General features: G+C 37.8%; 1 protein-coding gene across 3 annotated transcripts in view; it reads right to left on the reverse strand.

The window, feature by feature from the left end:
- MOB3B (MOB kinase activator 3B) overlaps positions 1–21,210 on the reverse strand; it is an 87,573-nt gene that overhangs the window by 5,557 nt on the left and 60,806 nt on the right. For all 3 annotated transcript variants that reach the window (XM_034410554.3, XM_087886330.1, XM_034410555.3), the window contains exon 3: positions 4,233–4,435. In XM_034410554.3, coding sequence (XP_034266445.2) covers positions 4,233–4,435 — 203 coding nt within the window. The remainder of the gene's footprint in view (positions 1–4,232; positions 4,436–21,210) is intronic.

A 21,210-nucleotide genomic window follows, 5' to 3' on the forward strand; every position in this document is an offset into this window, starting at 1 on the left:
TAAAGGCCAAATAGCAGATTAATTTCTTGGCTATAGACACAAAGCTATTTATTAAGTGTGAAACAAGCCCGCCCACCCTTACATTTCAAGGTCTAGTACTGTACTGCAAAACGTCAACTTAATAGTTAGCCCATTTATTATGAAATCTACACTGCTGGCTTTTTCATAACAGTAAGTCTGAGCTTTTAACCATGCAGAGACATGAACAGATGGTTAAGTAAACATTAATGGAGAAATGCTAAATGTTTCACTTTAGTCAGATACTGCCTGGAAATTGAACTGAAGCTTATTTTTAATCCATGGAATGCTACAACTGAGGCTTCATGGAGAATTGAGGCAAGTCTCCATACAAAGCATAGGACAAGGTAGCTCCAACCCAGGGGTGAAATTCACTTACCTTCCCTACCGGTTCGCAAATCTGCGCATCATCCGTGCATGTTCAAAGCCGCCTGCGCATGCACAGAGACTGAAAATTGTTGCAAAAAAGGATCATGATGTCCATGTGATGTCCAACCTCTTATACTCTTTGTTGAAAAGATATCAACTTAGAATATATGTAGCAGAGTACAGAGTTGTAAATCTTTTTGCCACGGTCAAAAACATATAGCAGGAATGGGAAATATTATCTCTCGTGCCCAAAAGAGAAGGATGTTTGAAATTATAGTTTACCGACCATCTCTTTCAGTTACAAATCATACAGTAACAAATTCTGTGTCTATAAACCTTCTTCTAAAATCTTCAAAGCATTTGGAAGATATCATATATCAACTGAAAGAGAAAGAATTTGCTCATATCTATTTCAGAATTACTTTCACAATCATTACAGCTCTATCACTGTAGCGATAAAGTGATTACGGTACTTGCCAGCCAACAAAAGAAATTCTCAGGCCTAATTATTACAGACATTACGGCCAAGCTAAAATTTGAGTCAGGGACTTTCTCCCAATACAACTAATGTTCTTTAATTACAACACTATGTAGGCTGCCTTGGAGAACTGCTTAGTGATCCTGAAGATTATGTTTTAAATTTCACATACCATGTCATGGAAAGCCTTCTCCGTGCCTTGGTTTTCCCTATAATCACAAAATATTTCATATCCTTTATTGTTAAAGAGTTTTCATTCTAGCAATACATGATATGAAATATTTTAATGTAATTATGTAACGGCAACTCTAAGCCAATCAAATGTCACGTATCTACAGTAAGTTTTGAAATATGGTAATTAGCATAAAAAGTACAAAGAAAGAAACATACAATCTGATCTTCAACATCTTAATTCAACACCTGTGGCAAATTTTCTTCCTTTTGTTTTCTTTCATAGAAAATCACCCCCTGAAATGCTAGAGAATCTGCCTGCCCATAGTTTCAAAGCCACTGCATTCCTCGCACAACAGTTATGGAGAGAAGAGGAACGTGTGCCTGTGGGTCCTAAATACCTTCTGCTACTAAACTAGTATACAGGTAGTCCTTGACTTACAACCCCAACTGAGCCCAAAATTTCTTAAGACAGCTCTTAAGTGAATTTTGTCCCGTTTTACAACCGTCCTTCCCACAGTTGTTAAGTGAATCACTGCAGTTATTAAGTTAGTAACACGGTTGTTAAGTGAATCTGGCTTCCCCATTGACTTTGCTTGTCAGAAGGTTGCAAAAGGTAGTCGCATGACTCCGGAACACTGCAACACTCGGGAACATTGGCACTGCAGTTGCCAAGCGTCCCAATTTTGATCACATGACCATGGGGAGGCTGCAACAGTCGTAAGCATAAAAAAATTATGTCACTTTTTTCAAGGCCGTTGTAACTTCGGTCATTAAACAAATTGTTGTTAAGTCAAGGACTACCTTTATGTGCACACTCTAAACATGATCAGAAGTGTGGTGGGATATAATTCTTAAACCATGGAATCAGGGGTGGGTTCTAAATTTTTTTACTACCGGTTCTGTGGGCGTGGCTTATTTTGTGGGCGTGGCTTGGTGGGGGTAATGTGACTGGGTGGGCGTGGCCAACTTTTTTTTTCTTTTTAAAGCATTTTTTCTACATCCTTAAGAGGTTGTAGAAAAAATGCTTTTAAAAGCCTCTGACGATCCCAGCTGAGCCGCATGATCATCAGAAGCTTTTTTTTTAACCTTTAAAAGCATTTTTTCGGCCAAAGAGGTTGTAGAAAAAATGCTTTTAAAAGAAAAAAAAAAGCCTCTGATGAGGTGGGCGGGGTAAGTGAGTGGCGACCAGGCCGGGGACCAGTTCGGGGGCGTGGCCAGCCAATGTTATTACCAGTTTTCCAAACTACTACAAATTTTTACTACCGGTTCTTGCGAACTGGTGCGAACCGGGAGCAACCCACCACTGCATGGAATGTCTATAAGTGAAGAGCAGGCTCTCATAAAGATTTATTTTCCTGAAAGAAGCACTACAAGGAGACACTAATGACAATAGGCCAACAACTCAGGAGTGAGTAGGAAATAATATTAGATCAAATCTCAAGGCCAGATGGAGTATCCAACGTATTACTAAAATGGCAGCTCTATCTTTAATTACTTGCCAGGCAACAAAAGTAGGCTATAAATAAAATAAACCCTGAAATTCTCAGGCCCAGATGTTTGCCTGGGCCTGAGAATTTAACAGGTTGCCTGAACTTTCAGATTCAAATGTAAAGTTTCAAAGTACGGGCTGAGCATACACATTCAGTTTACATTCTCAGGCTTTCTGGAATGATAAAATGTCCACAAACAAGGGGATATTGTTTAAAGTTTTTCTTTCATCAAATATATGAAGTTAACTGCTCAAATAGTTTGGCAACAAAGTAAATATGACTTAAATTACTGTAATTACAGATAACCAAGCAACCTTTAATCTAATACAATCTGCAGAATGCAACATGCAATTTAAAGCTGATTGAGTTAAAACCTAAAATACTCACATGAGGGGAATTTCTTCTGTTTTCGCCATATTTCATTTAAGATGATATGTAGATATTTTTTTATATATATATGATATATAAGAAATTCTGATTCTTCATAAAATAAATTATTTGACTTTAATACAATCAGTTCAGTTCTGGAATGACTATCTATTCCACGGCTAATTAAATTTAGTCACAGAGAGGTAAAAAGGATCCTAAGAATATTAACAGAAAGTATCCAAAGTTAACAAAGGGAAGTGATAAGATCACATTAATTTTATCACTTGATGCAAAACGCTTGTACAGGCCCAGTACAGGTAGTCCTCAATTTACAACAGTTCATTTAGTGACCGTTCAAAGTTACAATGGCACTGAAAAAAGTGACTTATGACCATTTTTCATATTTATGACTGTTGCAGCATCCCCATGGTCATGTGATCAAAATTCAGTTGCTTGGCAACTGACTCATATTTATGACAGTTGCATTGCTCCAGGGTCATCTGATCACCTTTTGCGATCTTCTGACAAGCAAAGTCAATGGAGACACCAGATTCATTTAATAACCGTGTTACCAACTTAACATCTGCAGAAATTCACTTAACAATTGTGGCAAGAAAGGTCATAAAATGGGACAAAACTCACTTAACAAATAGCAGAAATTTGGGCTCAAAGACTATCTGTAAATTCTGCTAAACAGAAATGAGGCAACAGAACACAACAGCCAAACAAATATAATTACAGAAACTTAAAATACTTTAGCATGTTATGTTATGCAAGATAGCAGATTTGTATAAGCTCCATAAGGTAGAAAATTACTTTGTACATTACTATGAAAGACAATTGATCTGTCTCGTCCAGGATCTTGTTCTCACTACAAAGCTCTCTACTAGCTGGAAGTCCTATCAGTTTTGCTATCCAGGATCCTTTAAGGATGATAATTTGCTGCATTCTAGATAATTGTCTTAGTTGTGAATTCGTAGCATCAGAGACCATCCTTAGCTGTAAAGAATTATATCACAATGTATAGTCCAGAGGCCAGGATGAGTTTGGTAAAACCAAAAGAAAAAAATATCAATAAATATTGCAAAAATTACTTACACACACAAACACAGTTTTTTTTAAAAGACAGCCAGTAATTAATCTGATTTTCTTCATATTATGAAAACTTGCAAGACAGTTTTAAAATCTTTCCAAAATGTGTGAATTTTTTTTTCTTATTAGAGAGTGCATGAACACATAGAGACACAATTTAAGCAGAAGAATCAGATAAATATAAGGGAAAAAAAATCTGAGGCTTTTTTTTAAAAACGCCTGAACAGAGATAAAATACTTACCAAAGGTTCTAGTTCCTTACGGTCTATGAGGTTGAGCTCTGTGACAAAATAATAAAAGTGCTTGTAACAGGTATTGACGTGGGCCTCAGCTCCCATGATTATGATGCGGTCAAAGTGATGAATGTAAACGTGTACAAACACCCGAAATAGCCTGCACAGGATCTTTTTGCAGATCTGGAGGAAGTTTTTGGGGAATGGTACACCTGTGAATAGAGATGATTGACATTTTGTTAGCTGAAAGTATAATATTTTTCAGGATGTTTCTACTAAATGAACTTGAGCCTATTATATGTATCCAAGTTTTTTCCAAGTGAATATACTGGCTCTGAATTGTTTCCAAACGAAATCTGAAAAATATTTACAACATGATATTTTCAGTGCTAGGGGAATATTGATTTATTCTTGCAGGAATCAAATTAATTTCCTCTCTTCCTTCTTCCCTTCCTCCCACCCTCTCTCTATTATGGTCACCCATGTCATATAATATTGTATACCTTTTAATGCATAAGAATAGTTTTTGTGGGTGGTTGTTGTTTTAAATCAGTCTTTTTCCCAGAATGGTAGCTTTTCTGTTGGCTTTCTGGGTATTGGTTATTTCTCTCTGTGATTTTAATTTCATGATAGTAACAACATTCACCACTAACAAACACAACAAAAATCTGCAACAATCCAAAAGAGTTTACTGCAACAGCATAGCATAAGCGTAAAACAGAATTTTTGAAAATCACATTTATCTGACAATATTTATAGACCATCCCAATTTGACTAACTCTGGGTAATAACATGAGTAAATCAACATCTCTATAATTAAATTTATCACCATATTTTCCATCATACTGCTTGGTAAACACTGCAGAGGAGATGGACCTTACTTCCTCTTTCAGCAAATATTTTATTTTATTTTACATTTTTTATCCCACCTTTATTATTTATACAAATAATTCAAGATGGTAAAGATATCCAGCACACACACCTCCTATTTTCTCCACGACAATCACCCTATGAGGTGGGTTGGGCTGAGAGTGACTGGCCCAAAGTCACCCAGCTAGCTGTCATGGCTAAGGTGCGACTTGAACTCATGGTCTCCGGCCTTCTAGCCTAATCACTAGATTAAACTCACTCTCATATGCTACAGCACTGGATAGAAGTGGTTCAGAACTGATCAAACTGGGATTGAGGCAAAGTGAGTACTGTATTTTTCGGAGTATAAAATGCACCGGAGTATAAAATGCACTTTAGTTATTGGGGAGGAAAATAAGAAAAAAGCTGATTGGCAGATGGATCAGCCTCCCGAAATACGCCCAATCAGCTGTTCCCAGAGGTGAATTTTAGCAACAGGTTCCTTGGTTGTGAGCTCTGTGCCTTGCTGTTTTTTCTGTCTCTGAAACTTCGGAAACTCTGTTTCAGAAAAAACTTTTTTTTCCTGCCTCTAAAAGCCTCCGAAACAGAGCTTCAGAAAAAAAGCCCCTGAAGTTCTGTTTGGGGGCTTCTTTTCTGAACCTCTGTTTCTGATGCTTTTTTTTCAGCCTCTGAAACCTCAGTTTGAGAAGCTGGGCAGGGCTACATTCAGAGTATAAGACGCACCCAGATTTTCACCCCCTTTTTTGGGGGGGGAAAGGTGTGTCTTATATTCCGAAAAATACGGTAAGTGCTTTACTTCTGCTAACTAAATCACATTGCTTCCACAGCGCTAATCCCTTCACTTTCCATTCACACGGGCTTAATATGGAGGTAGGGGGAAGTTACATGGCCAATGATTTTTATCTTATTTCCCTGATGGATAAACATAATCTGTTTGGCACTGCTTCAATAGCTTTTCCTCCAGTATAAATAAAAGGTAAGATACTGAAACATGCTGAGGTAAATATTAATTTTGAGCAATCAACATATAGGAGCAGGATCTCTTCTAGCTCCCTGAGCACTGAGTGAGCAGTGGTCTGATCTTTTCTAATTTAATTTGCCTATCAGATACTGTATAGAAAAGCATAAAAAAATAAATCATAGAATATAAAATATAGTTAAAAACCAGAAAGCACAATATAAGATCCATAAATAAGAATTTCATATAATACATCAATAAATTGTTTTAGTAATTCAAATTCCAAAAGCCATTCATAATATTATTATCAGCGCCTGACTTATACATATGGGAGAGATTGTTCCTTCAGGTTAGTAATGTTGAATCTGTTTTTCAGATTTATGTCAGAGCACACAGGTGTTTTGCTAAGACTGCAATGGTAGCCTGAAGAATTTTAGATTAAATTTAGAGTGCTCTGACATATAAATTTGAAAAAGAGATTGAACATTACCTTAAAGGCTCAGGAAGAAACCATACAGCCACATTCTGAATGCAATGAACAGTAATCTCTGTTTTTTTCTAATGGATAGTTCCACCAAAATACAATAATCTAGGAAGGAGGTAACCACTACATAGGTAATGTAACCAGAATTGGCCTTTCTGGAAAGTGACACTGATGGCAAGTAATTCATAATTGCAAATATGCACTCTGTGTTGATTTGACATTTGAAGAACAGCGCTGGATCAAAGAAAATCCACCAAACTAAGTAGGTTTCTTCAAGAGAAGAGAAGCTGCATTAAGTGCAGATGTAGTCCCATTCATATGAATAAAGTTTCCCCCAACTACTAAAGTCATAGTATCTTGTCTGGATTCAGTTTAAGCCTGTTACATTTCATCTAGTCTGCAATATGGCCCTAGTAGCAGTCCACCAAAGAACCAACAGACATGATAAACATGGAAAAGAGAAACATGTCATCCACACAGAGGTGGCATCCAGCCTGACATTCCCTGATGACTTTTCCCAGTGGCTTCATATTGACATGCAGAGAGGACTATCATTTGATATCTGCCCTAAATGTAGGAGTGGAATTATGACAAAGTTATGCCTTCAGGCTCAATTCTCTTAAGTGGACAGAAGGATATTGTAATTGATTGTAAAAACATTGCTGGAAGATCCCTGGGGCTTCTTTTGCCTTTCTGATAATTAAAAATAAAAATATAGGTTGTATATTTCAGCAAGATAGTGATTCAAAACCTCCAAAATGAAGTTTTTAACCCAAAAGGCTATGTTGGACTAATGCACATACATTATGTCCCGTCTCATGTAGGCAAAAGCCAAGAAAGAATGACCCACAGACCTTAGAACGAAAGCAATTAAGCAAATTTTTATTTATAAAAATAATACTAATAAAAGCAATACAGGTAGTCACAGATTACAACCACAATTGAGCCCAAAATTTATGTTGCTAAGTGAAACATTTGTTAAGTGAGTTTGCCCCGTTTTGCGACCTTTCTTGCCAAAGTTGTTAAGTGACTCATTGAATTTGTCAAGTTAGTAACATGGTTGTTAAGTGAATCTGGCTTCCCCCACTGACTGTTGCTTGTCAGAAGGTCGCAAAAGCTGATCACATGACTCCAGGACACTGCAACTGTCATAAATATGAGTCAGTTGCAAAGCATCTGAATTTTGATCATGTAACCATGGGGATGCTGCAGTGGTCATAAATGTGAAAAATGGTCATAGGTCATTTTGTTTCAGTGCTGTCGTAACTTTGAAGGGTCACTAAATGAACTGTTGTAAATCAAGGACTACCTGTATACTTAGACAGGGGAGCTGTGGCATGACTTATATTCATCTTTAGGGGTTCTTAGTATACCTATAAATAACCCTGGGGATCCCCATCCCATCTGACACAGAGAACGAACCTCTGGATTATCGATCACAATGCTGACATTTGGCTTTTTGTATCAGCAAAAACATGTGGGAACGAGGAAGTAATACTTGCTCCCTATTTTGACTGAGGAAATTGATTAGGGGGAACAGGAAGATGGTTACATAACTAGCCAGAGGAAGAGGTCAATTAAGTTGTTAGAAGGAGAGTGGTGATCTAGTTAGTAAGTGGAAAGGCTAAAAGGGGCCAGCCACAAGCTCTGTTGCAATATTTTCAGGATCAGACTCAATAAAGATAATAGGAGTTAGAGCTTTAAATATATTTCTTTTTAATTATGATAGGCATTCTATATTCACTGAATATTCAAGGTAGAAGCAACGAGAATGGTGAGGGTGGCTCCTTATATATACAAGGGGTGGAGCTAGGAATGGGAGTGGTAAGTTATGAATACATTAAAGTCCAAAGAATAAGTTAACCTCTGATGTTCCATATATACATTATTTACACATTGGAGAATAAGGCATTTACATCTGACAAATCCCCCTCTAAATGCCGGTTCGTTACACAACACCAATTACATTCTGATTCAGGACAATATAATACATATAATTTAGAAGTTAAATATTTGTGTTGTTTAGAAGGTAAGGGTTTTGTTAATATGTCAGCTAATTGTTCAGAAGTATCGCAATGTATTGCTTTAATGAATCCGTCTTGAGACAGTTGTCTCACATGCTTAAACTTTATATCAATATGCCTGGACCTTTGTCCAATTGCATCGGATCTGGATATTTCAATGGCCGCTTTATTGTCTTCATGCATAATAAATGGTAAAGTGGGTTTCTTCCAAACATCAGTGATCAGATCATTGAACCATACAAGGTTATTTGCAGCCTTGGACAAACAAACATATTCCGCTTCTGTAGTAGAAGTGGCTACTAGTTCTTGTTTACCAGTATACCAGTAAACTGGACAATCATTCAATAGAAAAACATAACCAGAAGTACTCTTTCTGCATGATGTATCACCAGCCCAATCTGCATCAGCATAACAAGTAATTTTTGGTTCTCTGTCATTATTGGGTTCCAGCATTAAACAAAAATCTAATGTACCCTTCAGATATCTTAGAATTCTTTTGACAGCTTCCCAATGATACAAGGTTGGTTTACTAACATATCTTGACAATAGATTGAGAGGTAATGCAATATCTGGCCTAGTCCAATTAGATATATAAAGGAGTGAACCTATAACTGATCTGTAAAATGTGTTGTCTTTAAACTCAGGGGAAGATTCATCAGTGTTTCTAAGAAAATCAGTTTGCATAGGGGTGTCACAGGTTTTGGCATTATTTAAGTTACATTTGTTTAGGAGTTCGATGATTTTATCTTTCTGTGTAAGTTTGAATCCCCTTTTAGTTTTGTTAATTTGCACACCAAGGTATTTATTCACTTTACCCAGAGATTTCAGTGAGAAGTGTTCATTTAACTTATTTACAAAGATTTCCCTGCTCTCTTTATGCTTTCCAATGTATAAAATATCGTCCACGTAAATTAATACAAATTCAATATGATCATTACTCTTTTTTACAAAGAAACAATTATCAGCAGTGGTGGCGTTGAAATCCATGGTCTTAAGTACTTTTACCAAGCAATCGTACCATCTTTTGCCGGATTGCTTTAATCCGTACAGACTCTTATTTAATAACCAAATTTCGTTCTTATTAGTGTATTGACTGTGTGGTGCTCTTACATATATTTCCTTATCTAATTTTGCATGTAAGTATGCGGTCTGTATGTCATATTGGAATACGTCCAGATTGAGTGCAGATGCTACTACAAGGGCTGTTTTGACACTCTCTGTTCTCACTGTGGGTGAATATGTATCAGTATAGTCTTCTGGATATTTTTGTGCATAGCCTTGTGCAACTAGTCTAGCCTTGTATAAGGTATTGCCTCCTTCTAAGTTCTTAATTTTATAAATCCACCTGGTACCTATAATTGTTTTATCCTTAGGTGCGATCGCAGGTGTGAATACATTTAATCCTTGTAAACTTTCCATCTCTTTTTCCATAGCTAGTTCCCATTTTTCTCTTTCTTCATGTGGAAGTTTCAATACTTCTTCATATGTATTAGGTGTTATTTGTTCTCCATTCATATGCATTATGTAATCTTTGTATTTATTTGGTATTTGGTTTCTATTGTTTCTAATAGTTCTTTCAGGCTTGCTATGGTTATCATGCAAATATCTAGCTTCCTTTTTTGTTAATGTGTCTGTCTTTATTTTATGCTGACTATTAGTCCAAGTTTTGGTTTTGTTCTTACTTTTGTTAATATTTTGATTTTCTGTTGTTCCTTCCTCGCAAGATATCGTATCTTTACATTTATTAGGAAATATTTCATTAAGGTGCAATTTTGACCAATTGGCCTGTTCATGGAACACAGCTGTTCTGGATACTATAAATTTGTTATTACTATCAATAAATCTGTACCCTTTGGTTCCAGTTTCGTATCCCATGAATCTTAATCTCCTGGATACGTTTTCTCCCTTTCTCCTCAATTGTTTAGGTATGTGTACGTCTGCAGTGACTCCAAATATGTGCATGTGTGATAATTTGGGTTTTCTATTGTACATCACCTCATATGGTGTCTTATTCACAATACTGGACCAGGTTCTATTTTGAGTGTAATTCGAATAATGTAATGCCTCTGACCAAAATTGTTTGCCTAAACCAGCATCCTCTAATGTGCACCTAATCATGGTTTGTAGTGTGGAATTTTTCCTCTCTGCAACTCCATTTTGAAATGCAGAAAAAGGATTGGACGTGAAATGTAACATTCCTCTATCCTTTAACCATTGGGAGAATTCTTTAGACATGAACTCACATCCCCTATCTGTCATAATTTGCTTTATTCTGATATTATGTTGTGTTTCTATACGTTTGTAGAATTCCTTAAATTTCTGAAATGTTTCATCCTTGTGCTTTAATGTGTAAACAAAACCATATCGGCTGTAGTCATCCACTATTGTTAGGAAGTAACGTTTTCTATAGGTAATTGAGGGACTTAATGGACCAACTAAGTCCATATGTACCAAATCAAAAATATTGTTAGTTGATCTGTTAGATTTTTTTGGTCTGGGACTGGTTTTTAGTTTGGTGGATTTACATACTGAGCATTCCAAATAATTTTCACAATTTTTTATTTTGACACCTTCTGCGTGTTCAGTCATTTTTTGTACTACAGGAAAGCTTGCATGTCCTAACTTCCTGTGTAAGATGTGAGCACACTCATCATGAATTGGTTTACCTATTTTTGGTTTCTTTTCCTTGTATGTATTTTTGTGATCATGAGTTATTCTACACTCATCATTGTCACTGTTACTGACATTTTCATCATCTGCTTCAATACAATCTTCCATATTTGAATCAATGTTATGTAAACATCTTTCTTTAGTTATCAGATAGGGTAGACCTCCTTTTATCATTACAGTACCTACATTTGTTTTGTTCTTTTCTATAGTTGCTTTCCCTTTTGAGAAAACTATATTGATATCAGATTCTCTGCTTAATTTTATGGCACTTAGTATGTTGTGAGGTATTTCTGGGATTAATAATACCCCCTCTATTTTCCCTAGACCAGGCAAGGTCACATTTCCTTTGCCTAGTACTTGAACCTTTTCTTGATTAGCTACCTTTATCACAAACTTATCTTCTATAAATGAAGATAATATACTTTTGTTGTTGGTGGTGTGATTTGTTGCACCAGAATCAATAAGCCAATTGTTATTCTCATCCTGCTGTGTTCTGGTGTTGTCTTGTTTATTTAGCCCATTCAGTGACCCAGATTTCCTCTCTTTTGAATTTTCTCTACCCCCTCTACCTTCTTTGTAATTTGGTGGACTTCTATATTTGTGTCTATCTGTGGAAGATTGTCTGTAATTATATTTGCTCCTATATTCTGGCCTATGTCTCTCTCTTGAGACTTTGGGACAGTCTCTTCTACTATGTTCTCTGGATCCACAATTGTAGCATCTAAAGGCCTCATTATGTTTATCTTGAAAGACTACTTTCCTAAAAGTTTTGTGGTCTGTTTGGTTACTGGATCGATTTTTTCTTGAATTGTCTTCTGCTATCAATTTGTTAGATAGACTTTCTATGGATAAATATCCCAAATTAATGGTATCTAAGTGTGACATAAAGCTATCCCATGATGGATCAAGTGAATTGATAATAACACTTTTCATTGTTTGATCTGAAATCACTTCCCCCCTCAATTGTAGCTCAGCTCTTATTTTGTTTAGATTTATCAAATGCTCACTTATAGAAACCCCTGGTTTTACTCTAGAGGAAAAGAAATCCTTAGACATTCTTGTGGTTGTAGCTACGCTATCGCTGTGAAATAGATTAAACATGCATTGAATTATTTCTGATACAGTTAGGTTTGGTTTGATGCTATGATACATTGCAGGAGACACGCTAGATATTATTATGAAAAATGCTCTATGATGTAAACAATCTATTTTTAAAGTCCAAGGTCTTCTTGGAGGGCTAGTTATAAAGAATAGTAAATTTTCTTTCATGAAAATAACCTGAAGCTGTTGATACCACTCTTGTAAATTAATGCCATCAATTCTAAGTTTTGGGAAGTCACTGGGTAAGTTACCTACATTATTCTGTCCATTACTTACAACCTGGGGCAGTCCGTGATCTCTCAAGTGCAGGAAATTACAGAACGGCATTGGGATGCTTGCAATGAGTCTGCGCGGTTCTCTGGCCAGTTCAAGTCCTTCTGGGTCGTCTACGTAGTTTCGCACATGCGCGTTGCTCATTTCTTCTTTGGTGGCGTCGTGGAAGGTTCTCTCCCTTTCAGCTCTCTCGATCCGCTCCTCCTCAGATGAGTCGGTCTCTGGCTCGGTTTTTGGGGTTCTGGTGGTGGCGACGGTTCTTTTCTTCTTTTTGTGTGCGTTGGTATTCGATCTTGTCTGTGGTGTAGGGCGAAATCGGCATGGCTCTCTGGGCTCGGGCGTCGTCGCTTTCGAAGTCAGGATGGGAGCGTGCAGGTCTTGAGTCGCCGGTTTGATTTCTTGCTTCTTCGTAGATGTCTTGGTAATTTTCAGTCTTGGCCCAAAAGCAGCAAAAAGTGTTTTCATTGCTGATTTTACTTGAGATTTTGTTAAATCGTCTTCACTTTCTGATTTTGGATCATCTGAAGAGTTTGAGACTTCTTTCTCACTTTCTTCGTCTGATAGTGTTTTTCGCGCCAGAAATTTTGAACTGAGCGTTTTGATTGGCTCTGCTCCATTCTCTTTTGAAGTTCGTTGAAACCAAGATGGCTGCCATTCAAAATTTCGCGCGGGATCACATCTTTTCTTTTTAACAACTATTTTCTCAGTAGTCATCTCACTTACGGTTTTTTGATCTTTGGGTTTTTCTTTAATGACGTTTTTCTCTCTCGCTGCTCCGCTGTTCTTCAGCATCTCCTGGAGGTCCGCGATGAGACTTTCATCATTCTTTTGGCTTTTTAGTATCTTTAATATCTCTGACCTGAGTTCGTTATTTTCTATTTCGATTTCTTTCTGGTCATTATTTTCACTCATTAGTTCTTCTTCTTCAGTGGTGTATTCTTCGGATTCTCTCGAAATCGCATTGGTGGATTCGTTGATCATCTCTTGATCAGTTTCTATTTCTTTGCTGTAGGCCCTGGTGTTGGGCCTATCTTTCTTGGACATTTTTAATTACTTATTGAGTCAATTAACCATCCTCTGCTACCAGATTGTTGCAATATTTTCAGGATCAGACTCAATAAAGATAATAGGAGTTAGAGCTTTAAATATATTTCTTTTTAATTATGATAGGCATTCTATATTCACTGAATATTCAAGGTAGAAGCAACGAGAATGGTGAGGGTGGCTCCTTATATATACAAGGGGTGGAGCTAGGAATGGGAGTGGTAAGTTATGAATACATTAAAGTCCAAAGAATAAGTTAACCTCTGATGTTCCATATATACATTATTTACACATTGGAGAATAAGGCATTTACATCTGACAAGCTCATTATCGGTACTTTGCAGCACGGGTCAAACAGTCAGCATGGGTTCCTTGGGGAAAACAGGAAAGCAGCAAGAAGAGGTTAGGCTGGCCATGCAAGAGTTCACGTGCAGAATTGTGTATCGGAGTTGCAATCCAATATATTTAGAAAGCTACCATTTAGAAAGCTACCACTGTGTGAATGCATACTCCACGGAAGGTAGATAACAATATTTTTTTTAACATGGTCTTCTTACTGTAGTGTTATTACTGTAGGGTAGGATTATTTCAGATACCGTGTTTCCCCGAAAATAAGACTAAGGTCTTATATTAATTTTTGCTCCAAAAGATGCATTAGAGCTTATTTTCCAGTTGGGTCTTATTTTCAGGGGAATACGGTACTAAATGTGTCTGTCTGGCTCAGGATCTTAACTAGGTTTGAAGTCTATAGATACCCTGAGGATACAGACAAACCTCCAAGTGTTTCAACGACACTCTAAAAGGATGCAAATGAACAGCTGTCTGCAAGGAATATAAATCCTTCCATTCCCCTCTATTTTGTCAGAGCTGAAAAAGCTTCTTGGATGAAAAGCAAAACATCTTCAAAGACAAAACAAGAAAGTCCACTTGCCTCCTGAAAAAGCAGCTTTGGGTTAACTGGATTTGATTTTGGGGGACAGGGCTTATATTACAAGCATCCTGAAAAATCAAGCTAGGTCTTATTTTCTGGTTGGGTATTTAAATGATTTGACTTATAAAGACAGAAACACCTAACATATTGTAAAAGAAGAAATAATTTTACAGGCAGACGATTAAAGCATTAAATTAGCTCTCAAAGCAGTAATTATTAAAGAAGAAATAAAAAGAGGATTTGGGGAAAAAATTGTGCTAGTAGCTACTTGCTTAAATAGAGCAAAGGAATGTATTACTAGATGAATGATTTGGCTCTGGTTCAAGCAGTGTTACCGATTCATCTCCTGAATAAAGGAGTATAATAGAACAAACTCTGTAAATTGGCTCTAAATTGGGTTCTTTTAGATTGCCATTTATATTTACAAGTAGCCCACCATTACAGTAGTGGCCAAAATTGTGGAAACCTTTTGGGAAAAGTGTATTTTCTAAAACTTTATCTGAAGAACACAATAATCCTTATAAAACATTTGTATAACTAAGGCAGCTTTCTGTTGTGTGGGACTGGACTGTAATTCCCGCTATTCTATTCATTACTGTAACATCTGGAAATCATGGGCAAAAATTACTTATTTTCATGAAGGAAGACTGAACTAAGCTATATGGCCACTTAATTTCAGTTATGTTTATGTTTATGTTTATTGTATTTGTATACCACCCTTCTCCCGAAGGACTCGGGGCGGTGAACAGCCAGCAGATAAAATACAGAAAATACAAAATTTAAAACAATATTAAAATCCAATTAAATTAATTTGGCCCACAGTTAAAACATCCCTATATTAAAATCCATAATTTAACAATTTAAAATTAAAAAAGAGCCTTGGTAGTACTAGGGTTTAAGGCACCCTGTTATTAAGCTGCTTAAGACCAGCTGCCTGCAATTACTGCAGGGTTCGAATCTCGCCAAGGCTCAAGGTTGACTCAGCCTTCCATCCTTTCTAAGGTAGGTGAAATGAGGACCCAGTTTGTGGGGGCAATAAGCTGACTTTGCATAAATATACAAAAGGATGAAGGCTATTGCTGAGCACATTGTAAGCCGCCCTGAGTCTTCGGAGAAGGGCGGCATATAAATCAAATTAAAAAAAAAAAAAAAAAAAACAATTTAAAAAGTTAGGTCAGGTCAGCCCGGCTTGATGAAGCAGAAACGTTTTTAAGGCACGGCGGAAAGTGCGCAGATCTGGGATCCGCCGTATCTCCGGGGGGCAACTCGTTCCAGAGGATAGGTGCCCCCACAGAGAAGGCTCTCCCCCTGGGGGCTGCCAGCTGACATTGTTTGGCCGATGGCACCCTAAGGAGCCCCTCTCTGTGGGAGCGTACTGGTCGGTGGGAGGCTACCGGTGGCAGAAAGCGGTCTTATAAATACCTGGATCCTAAGCCATGGAGTGCTATAAAGGTGGTAACCAATACCTTGAAGCGCACCTGGAAGACCACTGGGAGCCAGTGCAGCTCATGCAGGAGAGGTGTTACATGGGAGCGCTGAGTCGCCCCCATCACCACCCGCGCGGCCGCATTCTGGATCAGTTGGAGCCTCCGGGTGCTCTTCAAGGGGAGCCCCATGTAGAGAACATTACAGTAGTCCAAGCGGGACGTGACGAGGGCATGGGTGACTGTGCGTAAGGCATCCCGATCCAGAAAGGGATGCAACTGGTGGATCAGGCGAACCTGATAAAAAGCCCCCCTGGCCACAGCCGTCATATGCTATTCCAAAGACAGCTGTGTATCCAGGAGGACACCCAAGTTGCGAGCCCTCTCTGTGGGGGCCAACGACTTGCCCCCCAAAGTCAGTGATGGTACCAACTGACTATATCGGGATGCCGGAAGCCACAGCCACTCAGTCTTGGATGGGTTGAGCCTGAGCCTGTTTCTCCCCATCCAGATCCGCACGGCCTCCAGGCACCGGGACATCACATCAAGGGCATCGTTGGGGTGGTCCGGGGTGGGAATGTACAGCTGAGTATCATCAGCGTACAGGTGACACTTCACCCCGAAACCACGGATGATCTCACCCAGCGGCTTCACATAAATGTTGAACAGAAGGGGCGAGAGAACCGACCCTTGCGGCACCCCACACAAAATTATCATATGGAGTGCTCAACAATCCAGAAAGTAAGCAGAAAACAAGTTGAAGTGTTTCATAAGCGTCTAAAGTTTGAGAGATGATAAATACTGTGGAAGCCGAATTAATCATTTCCATCAAGGAAATACTGAATTACCTCAGGATCTATGTAAAAGCAGCTATCATTGGAAGCACACATCCTGATAGTCACAATGCCTTGTTTGCAGGGCATATTGTGAGATGTGTTTCTAATATAGCCGAGTTTTACAACTGCAGTTGGCTTGGACCTCATTAGGTTTTGAGCTATTTATTGAAGGCTGCTGGGATTTTTAAGGCTTATGGCACAGATTTTTAAAACAAAAATCTGTGCCTTAAGCATTTGCAAGGCTTTAGTTATCCATTTGGCTTCTTAAAACCTCTAAGCACTATAAATCTACCAATAGGCCAAAATGATTGGCTCTTAGGGAGGTACTACAGTTCACAAAAGAGTCTGATGAGTTGCATTTTTGCATTTTTCATTCAGTGATTTTCAAACTGGGCTCTGTGGAACTCCAATAGATAATCTGTCACACAGCCTTTGCAAATTTGTCCAGTAGAGATCACTAACTACCTCTAATTCACCAGTGGACCCTGATAATAATTAATAAATGTTTATTTAGTGGTCCACAATTGGAAAAGTTTGAGAAAACACTCATCAAGAAGCAATCAGATTGGGGAAAACTGTTTTATACATATATTAGTTTTATGCACAGAGACATAAAGCTCTGTGCTTAGCACTTTATTCAATAATCAACACAGGAGAACATTTCTATTTTTTTTTCTCTTCAAAGCAAGAGTTCAAGGAGAAAAGTAGAGAAGAGAAAGGAAAACAGACTCCCTTGATGAGAGATTATACCACTGCAGAATTAGTTTGGAAACAAATTTAAGCTTACATTGCAATGTTGAATACGCAAGCTTGAAGAAAATTCCAAACACAATTGGTGAATTTCAAGAATGGAAGCTAACACATTCTCTTCCCTTCTTCATAAGCCACAGTTTGAAAAGGACTCCTTATAGTTGCCCCTTGGGAACCTTCTGCCCCGAAAAACAGAGCAAGCTTCCAAACCAGATGTTTCGATTTATCTCAGCATGTTAATAAAGGAAGTATCTGTCCTGAATGCCAAAACAAACAACTCCAGTGATGCAGGACTCAGTTTCTCCTAAAATAATGCAACAGCTGCAAATGGTTAGGTAAAGTGGACTACCTATTAATTATCTGCAACTTTCCAGATGCTGAAGCTTCTGCAATGGTCCAATTGAAAAAAAAAAAAGGAAAACAGGCTGGTGTTGTAATATAATCTGCGTACACGCACCAATCTGTTTTATATGAAAATTATTATGACTAGCAGAATGCTGCCTCAATACTGTTCAAATTAATCTAGCTGCTAGCCCATTAGCAATAGCAATAGCACTTAGAGACTTATGTACTGCTTCACAGTGCTTTACAGCCCTCTGTAAGCGGTTTACAGAGTCAGCATATTTCCCCCAACAATTTGGCTCCTCATTTTACCCACCTCGAAAGGATGGAAGCTGAGTCAACCTTGAACCTGGTGAGATTTGAACTGCCAAATTGCAATCAGCTGGCAATCAGCAGAAGTAGCCTGCAGTACTGCACTCTAAAGGTAAAGGTTTCCCCTATCCAGTTGTGTCTGACTCTAGGGGGCAGTGCTGATCTCCATTTCTTAGCTGTGGGAACCAGCTAAGAATGTCTTATCTGAAAACATTTCTGTGGTCATGTGGTCAGCATGACTATATGCTGAAGTGCACAGAATGCTACATACTCAAATAGAATTGTGGACTAACATCTCTGGAAGATAGCAAGTTGAAAAAGGCCATTTTACCAAATTTCAGAATATCTGAAGGGAACTAAATTCAGATTTCTTGTACCATAGCCTAAACAGAAAGAAATGGTATACAAAATATAACACAAGACATGTTTTATTTCATAACCATAGGACCATATTAAGGTTGCCCAGGCATTGCTGCCAAAACATATTTGTTAAGTTGCACTCACGGAACAATAGATGATTAGACTCAGAAATTGTTCTAAGAGCAAGTTTAATCTAGTGGTTAAGGTATCAGGCTAGAAACCAGGAGACTGAGTCCTAGTCTCACTTTAGGCATGAAAACCAGCTGGGTGACTTTGGGCCAGTCACTGTCTCTCAGTCCAATGTATCAGACAGGGTTGCTGTTATGGATAAAATATCTTGAGAGCCAAACATCTTGCTCTCATGAATACTTTGAATTTGAGGTTTGAATTTGACACGTGGCCCCGTTGCGAACCGGTAGTAAAGGTAAGTAGAACCCACCCCTGAAACACTTCTTCCATTACCAGTTAACCTCTGAAAAATGCTACCGAGAATATTATACCTTCACAAAATGCAAGCTTCGTGTCCCTGATATACATGAATAGCTGTAGTTTACCTCACAGGAACCCATAATTTCACTTTTGCCTATTACAACATGTGATGTGGTTACCTTGCCCATTACATAACTTGATCCTACCGTTTTAGGTTTTACTAATCACATCACCTTAAAATGCTAAGTCCTGACAACAAGAAAAATTGAGGGAATTAAGGTGGTATACATCTACAGGGATACTGTGGTCTTCTAATTTCCTAGCAAAAAATGCCACACATTTTTTCTTAAAAATGTCTTATTTGCTTTGCAAATCTGTTAACTAAAACATGTAATTGCCTTTTGTGGAAAATGTTACACCGTCAGTTGTAATACATACCACTGCTGCAAAGGACAGACTAGGAAACAACATTAGAACACAACTTTGAAGCAAGGCAGCAAAATCTTTCCTTTTACTTATATATGTTTATTGCTTTAAATCAGATGTTCAGGGGGTATTTTGGTTATGGCCTATATTAAGCCAGATGCATGGCAGGTTTTGACACCTGGAATGGAGTTACAGCACTACAGGACAAGTGGCTTAATTAATTTTTTGGCAGTTGGATTGATAGAAGAAGGCAGAATGGAATAAATCATATCTAGAAGGCTACATGCGATAAGACAAACTAATAAGCAGGCAATCATGAACAAAACCTCTCAAATTTTACATAAAGAAATCAGATCCCCAGCATAGCCTAAAAATGGGAGGAGGGGGATTAGGCACTCTGACTGTGCAATGCCTTTAGATTCAAAAAAGGTACTTCAGAGTACCGGGGAATAACCAACAGGGACTCTTGAAAGTTGCCACTCTGAGCCATCTTTTTGGAATTTAATCTGAAGCATTGCACAGACTGATTTAGCATATATTTATAAGCTATTAGCAAAAACAAGTGGATCATTCAGTTAGCAGGCATTCCATATGTTCCTCAGTGGCTTACTTAAGGATCTCCTTAAATGAGATTTGTGCAGCCTAGCCAATCAGATTTCAAAACTGACAGGTGAAATACACTTACTTGTAAGATGCTGATCCCTTGGATTTTACATCTGTAAGCAAATGTTCCATAAGGTAGTATTCAAAATCATCTACTTATAGCTACATATAACATTTTACAGGCATGTAGAATAATGCAGTATGTCCAATTTTTTGTTCAATTATTCTCCCACAATACCAGTATATTACAATAACACAATTACCTGTGGAGGCATAAAGGGCTCTCAGTACACGATACATTCTTCATGAACAATAGACTGTTGTTGCAAATAATTTTGTAACCAGTTGCTTTGTTTAACACAAAAGGTACAACATTCTTGTGTAGCACAGCTTGCCAAGAGACGTCAGGTCAAACAAACTTGAATGGGTACTCTTATAAAGTTTCCATTGTTCAATTACTACAAAATAGGTTTAGCATTACATTCCTAATGTGCACATTCCATCATTATCCCCAACCACTGACTGAGATATCAAACAATTCTGTTCACATTTATTTTTCATCTAGTTACAGATATTCATAGATACTAGGACAATACTAAAAGCCACAGTAATATTGATCAGACTGGGCAGATGGAAATGAAGAGTTTGGAATGAATTCTGGGCCGATATCGGAATTCAAAATTGTCCTTCTTCACACTACAGCTGTGTGTGTGTGTGTGTGTGTGTGTGTGTGTGTGTGTGTATACCACAGTGTACCAAAAGTCAAGCCCCACATACAATTTAAATTATGGTACATTAAATGTTCAAATTGGTTGCCATTTTCTTCCAAACACTTCCTTACTCATTTGATGATGATCTTTGAACATTCCTAAGGGCAATAAGGTTTTATCTGAAGTAAATGAATGAATGAATGAATGAATGAATGAATAAATAAATAAATAAATAAGATACTGTGGTTGGTACACCCTGAATATATAATTTACAGGTTCCTGAATTGTTTCAGAATCACAATAGCTCAGGCTGACATAGAAAACAAGAATATGCTCACAGTAAGAAATGAAAATTAACCCATCTTCCCACATAATATGAGCAGATTCAGAGCTTCAGTTTTATAGGAGGATATCCAGTGGTGGGATTGAAATAATTTAAC

The sequence above is a fragment of the Pantherophis guttatus genome, chromosome 2, assembly GCF_059756535.1.
Source record: "Pantherophis guttatus breed Tessera chromosome 2, ASM5975653v1, whole genome shotgun sequence".
Classification (NCBI taxonomy): domain Eukaryota; kingdom Metazoa; phylum Chordata; class Lepidosauria; order Squamata; family Colubridae; genus Pantherophis; species Pantherophis guttatus.